Source organism: Morus notabilis, unplaced genomic scaffold (genome assembly GCF_000414095.1).
Source record: "Morus notabilis unplaced genomic scaffold, ASM41409v2 Scaffold133, whole genome shotgun sequence".
NCBI classification, from domain to species: domain Eukaryota; kingdom Viridiplantae; phylum Streptophyta; class Magnoliopsida; order Rosales; family Moraceae; genus Morus; species Morus notabilis.
The window spans coordinates 311,663-321,099 of NW_010363211.1; the positions used below are offsets into that span (position 1 = coordinate 311,663).

Here is a 9,437-nt window from a genome sequence, read left to right on the forward strand (position 1 = left end):
TCTAGAATTAGTTAAAAAAATAGAATTTTTTAAAAGAGATATTTTTAATAAATTAGGTATTTAATATGATAGAATTTGTAATTTTTTATTTTTTTTATTTGTGTAACTCATTTTATGACTAATTAAAAAGATTTTTTTTTTACATATAGAAAATAATTTTATTAGACAAATATTTAACAAATAAGGATTGTTATTACACGTGCCCTAAATTTTAAGGTTATTCTCAATTTACTCTTAAACGTTAAAAGCTCTCACTTTACTTCATAAATTTTAAATTGTTCCCACTAAAAAAAACTACATGATTGTTCTTTTGGAGTGTAACTTGAGTGTAATTTTTGAGTAGAATTTGAATTATAACTTGAGTTGAAATTGTAACTTGAATAAAGTTGAGTAAAGTTGAATAAAGTTAAAACTTAAAAGAACATGAACTTAAATAAAGTTAGAACTCGAGTTGTCTTTTTTTGAGTTTTTTGGACAAAAAATCATGCCCTACATTACCACACTTAACTTTCTTTTTTCCCAATTTGATTTTAATAGAAATTCTTATAAAAATACTTAAATAGACTAATAAAATTTAAGAGGCAAAGTTTGAATTTTTTAAACCCTTGTTTGTTTCAGTAATTCTAACCCAACAATTCAATTCAGATTGTTGTTTAAAGTTCAAATTGATGTTTGGTAGAAAACTAAATGAAGACAATTTAAAACATTAACAATAGTTCAAACTATTAATTTTAAAATTTAATGGCTGCTTTAATATTTATTAATCAATAAGTATAATTATTTTAACCGTAAGATATTCATCCGACAGTTAAAATAAATAAGATAGTTAACTAACAAAATTTATAATAATTAATAAAATTAAATACTTATCACACCACGTCATTAAATTTTTATATTTATATTTAATGAATAATCATAAATGTAACTATTAAAAACTCACCCCTATATATTAAATGCAAAAATATCTGTACCCATCGGAAAGGTGACAGCGCCTTTTTCACTTGTTCAACATAAAATCTTCTATCACTTGTCTGGTTAGGCGCAAATGGAATTCACTTTAAAAGCAGTCATAATCCTTGGCAGCAAGAAAACTTCCAGGATTGATACATGGTTGAAATGTGAATCGTTAACAAAATTTTTCTAGCACCTCAATAGTTCTCATCCTGACACTAATAATGAACATCTAAACAAGACAGACCGGATCATCCTTCGTGTCATGAACTAACCAAGACATCGCTTAAACTAAAAATGAACTCATGATCTGCAATTTTAATCTGAACTACATGGAAGAAACTTTGATATCAAGCTGTTTTCACTTTCCGAGAAGGAGGTCTTCGGAATATACTGATTAGATCATCAAGACCCTGTTCGAACAGCATTGTCAGTGATTTTGCATATTCAAATGTCTAGTATGTTCAATGCAGAGGAAGAATATGTTAGGATCCTGATTGAGTTCCGCATTGCTAAAGTATGGGCTTAGCATAACATACCACCACGCTTCCGACACCGACGTCCACGGCGGCCCACTCTGGATGACCCACTCTGGCATTTCCAGGTTTCCCCTCGCCAGGTCGCCCCTTCCGCAACGTGGGCCTGAGGAGGAGCATGCTCTGATACTAATTGTTATAACCTTTGGGTAGAACTCATCCCCAAAAGTTAGCTTGTAGGGAGAAGGTGCCCAAGTGGGTTATAAACTCACATGCTAAGCCCATATTTTAACAATGCGGGACTCAACCAGGATCCTAACAAAAAACTGGTAGAATGCAATAGAATAATCTATCAAATAGTAGAAAGGATAAGTGTGTACCCTAGTTGTGATGACAAGAAAACTGAATAGCACAATCAAGTACGATCCCAGGACTAGAAGCAACAGCAGGTCGAATGTCACGCTAGCAACCTGTTATAAGATGCTCGAATATATGATCATGAATTGATGATAACCATAAAACTAGAGGCGAATGACTGCCCGTAGTAAATCGGTATACAAAGTAATCTAACTCTCAAGAAAAAATGTGACAGAGAAATGGCATATTATTTTAAAAAGTAATATTAAATTGCAAAGGCCAAAGGCAAGCGCAAAATCACACAACATTGATGTTTAATACCTGATATATGTTAAGCCTAGCTTTAGATGAATCATAAAAAGTGAACATTCCATCGAGCACCTCATGTTGCAAGCTCACTTCATGAGTATGTTCTTCTAATTCCTGTCGATGAAAAACAAAATGTCATGGGTCAAAAAGGAGATACAACGCAAGGAAGAAGCAAAGACCCGATATTCAAATACGACCTTTTCCTTTCAAGAGAATATATATTACTATTTCTCCTTCGGGAATTGCTATTGAGATCTTAAAAGGAACAAAGTGCCGTTCATTGGAAAAGAAATCCTAAAACCAATAATATTTTTTTTAAAAAATGCATTCAGATTCAGAATGTACCATAGTAGTCTTGCTTTACATATTAATATCAAGAAAATAAAAGGACCATGACATATCATTTTCCAGAAACACCCAAAAAAAAGGAAAAAAAAAAAAAAAAAAAAAAAAAAAAAAAAAAAAAAAATAAAAAAATGATAAAAACATACCTATTTCCCTTTTTTCAAATAAATTCCGAAAGGACAGAGGTACTAGATGAATGGTATATATTGTAATTCGTATCGTAAATTTGAGAACCTATGTATCTTTTGATATGTACGCTACATATGTATACATTCTTGAATTGCATTCTAGACAGAAACTCAATGTACTAAAAAAAAAAAAAAAAAAATTGTACGAACATATAATCATATAGATTGTAAAACCTTTTGTAAAGCCAAGACAAGTGGATCGTTCTTCGACATGAATGGAGCCACTCGAGGTGTTCTTGACAAAAAATCCAACCACGACCTAATGTAAAAGGGATTTACAGCTAGACTACTGTTGTCTGCAAAGGTCACCGTTTCCTTTTCTTGGTGGCCATAAATATGTCTCTGCATAGAATAAAGGATAATAACAAGATTAGTTATACATATTATGACCTAGCTATGGCATATTAATAAATAGGTTTTGCATGCGTGTGTATGAAGAGAGAGAGAGAGAGATCTACTCGAAGCTAAAAACCAATAATACATTTTTACATTTGTAAGATTACAAACAAGTTCATACTAGCAGCGGCCTTGATCATAGTTAAACATTGGTAATATCTAATTTTCTTTACAAAGAGGGTACTAAACAGTAGGTTGAAGTCCACCCTTAAAATGCACCTGAAAAAAGAAAAAAAAAATGCTTCCCGAACAACATCCACCCCAGCACACATTCCAAAAAATTTGAGACACCCAATACATAAAAATTCTCAAAAATCAAGCGTGGGGAAGAAAACATCCCATGCCCATTGGTTAGAATATAAAAATATCAAAAACAAAAGAAAGGAAGGAGGAGGGAGGGAGGGAGGGAGGGAGGAATGAAAGAAAGAAAGAAAAGGGGAAAGAGGTTTCAATGAAGAGATTGTGAACAAGCTTTCAAATGTAAAACACCATTCATCCAAACCAGATCATGCATGCTCAAAATCACTGTAGTATCTTTCAAGAATTATAAACGAGAACAATGCAGCTCTCTCCAAGCCTAATAAGCTTTCAAGCTTGTTCGTTACGAAATAGAATAAAATGTCATAATCAAGGCCATAACCTTACCACAAGACTCTCGGCAATTAACTTGACACTTCTAATAATTGCAGTTTCATTTGTAAAAACCCTGGAGAAATCAAACATATTAAGAATTTTTTTTTTTATAGTAGAAGTGAACTCCCAGCAACAAGAGAAAGGAGTACAAGAAACAAAACCTGCTATCAACCAAACCCCCCGTTCTTTCTAATAACTCAGGAGCAACAGAGAGTTCAGAGATGGTAGCAGCAGTAACTCTCATCCTTGAAAATTGTTCATGCTCCCAAGCTACCTACAACAGGCCAGCAGCTTCATCACCTGGTCTCACAATAGAATATAGGAAAAATGCAAAATGCAAAAGGCAAAGGTACATAACATGATAGAAACATGCAAGATCTGTTCTCATAAAATATCAAGGTATCACAAAAAATATCAAGTGAGTAACTTCATTTTCTTTCTTCCTATTTTTCCCAGGTAAGATAAGATCGAAGAAGATTAAGATCTACTTTCAGTCGCTTTAAGTATCTGTATCAACAACATAAAAATTTAAAAAATGGTTGATTACAGATTACAGAGGAAGTTATCAAGGTTATATCAGGGATGACGACAATCGTGAAAACATTGTAATAATTTATAAACAAAATTCAGTTCTTGAAATTGTGTCAAAGTAAATGCATTTTCTTAAGTTCAAGGCCCCGTGCACATTCATTGCGCAAAAAAACGTCTCAAACCTTTATCATAAAAAACCTAGTCATAAGTTATAAGAAAACATTTCTCCTCCTGATTCACAGATTCAGAACATATTGTCACCAATATAGAAAATTTCAAGCGTGGATACTTACTCGAGGATTTGAAATATTTATTTTCTTGTGCTTCAGACCTACTTTAAAAGCCAATTCTTCAGCCACATTAGAGAAACCCTACAAAAAATTAAAAAAAAAAAAAATAGAAGAAAGAAAGAAAAGCCATCCATCAGATCAAGAGATCAGCAAATTAATTTAATTAATGACAGCAATCTTATAACAGATCTGGCAAACTTCTGTTAGCTTACTTCAAAAATTTGCTTTATGTAGGCATTTTCTGGAGGCTTAGAAACATGAATCCATAATTCATTATCCCATGAGCCAACACTATTCAAGCAAATAGCATAATCAATACTCTCGCGAAGACGTTGATCAAAGCTTCGTAGCCACTACAATTTGTAAACTCCGTAATAAGCAGACCACAAGCAAGGAAAGAATGTCGCAAAATTATGCAAAATTTTGAAGAAAGAAAAATACAGTAATACAGATCAAAACCTTATGTGTTCCATTGTAGTTGTAAGGTCCACCAGAAGTCAACCCGAAAAGTAAATTGTACCTCCCTCTTGTTTTAGGATTCGAATAGAGAAGAGAGAACAGCCTAGCAATTTCAAGAAGCGCTACGACACCACTTCCATTGCTATCACTTCCCACAGATAAAGCCTACAAATATGGATTTTCTCAGACCTTTATGAAGCTCACAGAAATTGATTTAAAAATAAATATAATGAGTTACATACTGGAGCAGCCCCAAATGTGTCATAAGATGCTACTATGGCAATAGTTGGAAGTTGATTATCTCCATCACTTTTCAATCCCGGCAACCATCCCTGTTATTGCTCAAAACAATAAAACAATTCACAAACACAATCTAGCAGACAAAATAAATTATTTCACCACGGCATAATTATTAGAAAGGTACTGATAAAAAAAAAAAAAAAATTGAAATGCTTACCTGAATATTTGTGATGGTGGGTGATGCAACCTTCCTAGGTTCTGGCACTGAAACAACAAGCTTGTATCTACATTCACCACCAAATGAAAGATCAATAACCACCACCGTACAACTTTTCTATCAATCTCAAGGAAAAAAAATACATGATCACCTTTTATGTTGAGAAAACAACTACATCGGCGTTAACATTTAAAAAGACCAAAATCACATAAAATAATACTCTCTTTCTCTCTCGTTTACTAAGACTCTTGAACCTTATGTTTTAATGTGAAAAACCTGCACAAAGATCTATGCTCAACAAAATTTTGCAGGAGAAGAAAAGGTGTACTTTTCTAGGGTGACATGAGAATTATCTATGGGGAGAGATAAATCCATAGACTTGGAGTCAAGTCCTATACAAAATTCTTCAAGTGCAACCAAGAGAAACAGATAATTAAATAAGCATACACGCAAGCAAATAACTTGCCAAGATCAGAATCTGCATCTACAGATAAAAAGATTGCAAACATATAAGCGCAAGCATCATAAATAGTCTTACACTTGCTATAACATGTAAACTTTATATCATTTTCCAAGCAAAAAATTAAACTTTATACCATTTAGTACAAAAACACAAATATTCTCTAATTATTAATTTACTTTTAACCTCCACCACAAATGGATTAAGGAGCACTATTCCTCAACCAATCTTTGAATCAGCTGAACTTACAAAACATGGTCACAATACAGTTAATACACTACAAGACAGAATGATTTTACGAAAGACATCAATGGCAACTTATTGAACCAATTTGTCAGAAATTGAAATACTTGAATAAAGCTCTAGGTATCCTCAAGAAGGGAAAAATAAAAAATAAAACTTCTAGGTTGACTCTCAAAAGAATGTCCCATTATTTGATCGCAGAAAATTAAAACATTTACCCGCCAGTGGTCGCAGTGGCAGGTTGGCCAGTGACATCATTCCTCTTAATATCAGCCAAAACAGCCTCAATATCACTATCTTCAAAAGCAAAATATACGGGATACTGTAACAGAAAGTATGAGAAAAGAAACATTCATTAGAAACAAGGCTCTGAAGTCTAAAGGGGCATTCATGCCCACATTTGGCGTTAAAAATAAAACACACGCGTATTGACAGAATGCAACTTCTATGCTAAGTTGAGGAATTCATCCAATTTTTAGTATCTTGCTACCGACCTATTATACTAAGCCATAAAGCAGATAGCAAGAAAAAATTAAGAGAGTAAGAACAGAATTTGGAGAATCAGTTTGAGCATGTGTCATCACAAAAGAGGGAACTCTCTTTAAAGCTGTTACTTTATGAGGTCAGCCATGTCAATAGTATATATGGAGTAAGGTGGAGATATGGGTGTGCATTTATGGCATGAAATGCTCGGGAAATTTGGTCAGAAAGAAAAAAGCCACTGATTCTTACAGACGATCAAGGACAGTGAGACGAACCCCACAACAAGAAAGGATGACTCGTAGAATGAGGATAATATAGGGCATGTTAATTTAAGTTGGTTCCAGATTTGCTAAAAGTCATCCTGAGATGCAACACAAATACCTAGAATTTCATGTTGGACATATCTTAAAATCAAAGCTGACAGGGAATAAATTGACGAGAATTACAAGAATTAACCAAGATTATTCTTCTATTCAGCTGAGATGTAACAAGTTAAAGAATCATATACCTCAGGCCATTAGTGACTAGTCTGTTTTCAATAAACGAAGAATTCCACTGGGGGAAAAAATGGCATAGCAAGTACAAACAAGAAGACAAGGACAATAAGTCCTTAACAAGAAAAATAAGAGGACAAAAATCTCATCAACCACAAACAATCCTCGTTGTATTAATAAGTAGCATAATTTCATTCACAAAAAGAGAAAGTTAGGCAAAGAGCCATAGTATCTTAAGACCAAGGAGAAAAAGACTAATCAGAGACAATTTTAAGCCCCTATTTGGCAAAAGGTTTGAACCACAATTCAAACATTTTTGCTAGAGTGTTTTTTTCTTAGAAAAATATGAATTTTTGCTCAAAATATATGTTCAAACCTATGAACCACACGGGCCAAAATATAACAAAATTGACAAATCAAAATAAATGAATCTGCTAGTTGTTGAGCAATAATGAAACTAAAAGCCTAAAACCTATGGAATACAGGATTACAAATCAAGATTGTATATGGACATAAATAGGTAAAAGAGCTGATAAAAATCAGAAATAAACAGCAGAACATTAAGTCATGTATGCAGAAAGCATACGAGAAGTTGAGTTTGTTTCACTTACAGGTATGTTCGAGTGTACAAGTAACTGCTCAAGTTCTGCCAGTACATTTTTTATCTGCTCACGTTCATGATCTTGATGATTCCTCCCGATCCCGTCTTTGTTCTCATAACTAAATATCTGGGGAAGCAAAAACAGCAAGCCTCCAAGAGGCTGTCTTTGAGAAATATATTCTGCAACACAATTCCCAAAAACCAATCATTACCAAACAAAGAAGAATCAAGGAGGATAATTCTTCACCCAACTCATGACAGAAACAAAGAATCCAATTAGACTTCACAAATAAATAGGACCACATCTAATTTCTTCCGTTTTTTGCTTTCTTTCTTATGGTGGAGACCATATTTTACTTAGTTGAATTCCTTAGCACCAAAAAATTGATTCAATCCAAGATCTTGATACAAGCATTTTACAAAATTGCAAATATCCCGGAAAACGTAAAATACACTTCATAATCAATTTTATTCAGAAGTGTATACCACAATCGAAAACTTGCACCCATCAATACACAGTAGACCTGTTGGAGAGCACAGGAACCACTTCAATTTAGATCGACAGATGGTAAAATCCAGATAAAAAGTGGTTACAAATTAGAAACTCTACATGTACATTGAAAATTTTTCTGAATGTTGACTTTATTGTGTACAAAGTAAAATTTTTATACCATCACATCAAAACTAGGGAGCACTAGAGGTAGGCCAGGTCTACAAAGTATCAATATCCGCATCTTGTTGTCATTAATGACCATTTATTCATTTGTGAAAGAAAACACCTCTTATAAGCACTTGCCAGAAACCACTTCCAAAGAGAAAATGAATACGAGATCAAGTACATGGCCATGAAACATTGCAGAATCCAATGCATTGGATTATCAAAAATACTAGATCAAATATGGTCACTAAAAAGCTTTCTCTTATGAGCACTTGAAAAATAAGCAGTTTAGAACTCTACTGCCTAAAAATTCCAAAATCCAATTTAAAAAAAAAAAACACTATTATATTCGATTTTACTCATAAGAGCATCATCGATCACGAATTAGATCCAAAAGGGGGGGAAAAAAGGTTAGAAATTATGAACCCTAGAAAATGAAAAGAAAGTGACCTTTGACGAAGGAGATATTGAGGTCGCGAAAAGGAATGATGAGAACTGTACGAGAGAGATCGGAGCCGGGAGGGAAGTGAGTGGAGGCGGCGTGGTGGTTGAGGGCGGCGAGGCGAGATCCGAATGGGACGCCGGCGATGTCGTACTGGATGAGGCGGTAGACGTCGACGACGGTGGCGGCGCCGCAGAGCTCGACGCAGGCAAGGATAATCACGACCAGCTCGATCACCGGGAACATCGATTCCATCACTTGCCGCTTCCCCTGAGCCATTGTTGTTGCTCTGGAAATGAAGCGAACAAAGTCGATCTGCGGAAGCTCACAAACAAACAAGAATTCCTCTCTCTAGAGAAGGTTATGTATATAAAGAGACTGTGTGTGTTCTGTGCTGAACTGATAGACTTTTGCTTGGTAAATGGCTTTTATTTTTGCTTGATCGGAGTTTTGTTTTATATATTCATAAATGGCTTTTATTTTTGCTTGATCGGAGTTTTGTTTTATATATTCAAACTCGTCTTATAGTAATTTTCTTTTATGAAAAATTTAAATTTTATATGTCAGAATTAAAAATTATAGTTTGAGTGTACTTTTTAAACGGGTCTTACACGACGGCGTTATGTTTGTTTATTATGTTGGTCTTTCTTTTGAGAGATTTTCT

At 34.0% G+C, this 9,437-nt stretch overlaps 1 protein-coding gene across 1 annotated transcript; it reads right to left on the reverse strand.

Annotated features, from left to right (window-relative positions):
• Positions 1–941: 941 nt before the first annotated feature.
• LOC21399359 (nicalin-1) lies at positions 942–9,167 on the reverse strand. The gene is made up of 14 exons (XM_024169290.1): positions 8,782–9,167; positions 7,684–7,853; positions 6,314–6,417; positions 5,393–5,459; positions 5,178–5,267; positions 4,936–5,100; positions 4,689–4,829; positions 4,480–4,557; positions 3,817–3,929; positions 3,668–3,728; positions 2,801–2,968; positions 2,106–2,207; positions 1,808–1,897; positions 942–1,364 (listed from the first exon to the last, which is right to left on the reverse strand). Exons 1-14 carry the CDS (start codon positions 9,050–9,052, stop codon positions 1,302–1,304), a joined length of 1,683 nt encoding a protein of 560 aa, XP_024025058.1. The 5' UTR covers positions 9,053–9,167; the 3' UTR covers positions 942–1,301.
• Between the last annotated feature and the right edge of the window lie 270 nt (positions 9,168–9,437).

Bases quoted from the DNA above. Each gene is read 5' to 3' on its own strand.
- LOC21399359 (XM_024169290.1), bottom strand. From the start codon at position 9,052: ATGGCTCAGGGGAAGCGGCAAGTGATGGAATCGATGTTCCCGGTGATC. The intron at 5,460-6,313 runs GTAAATGTTTTA...TGGTGAATGTAG, and splicing joins GCCACTGCGACCACTGGCGG to ATACAAGCTTGTTGTTTCAG. The intron at 2,969-3,667 runs GTAAGGTTATGG...TATTCTATGCAG, and splicing joins TAATTGCCGAGAGTCTTGTG to AGACATATTTATGGCCACCA.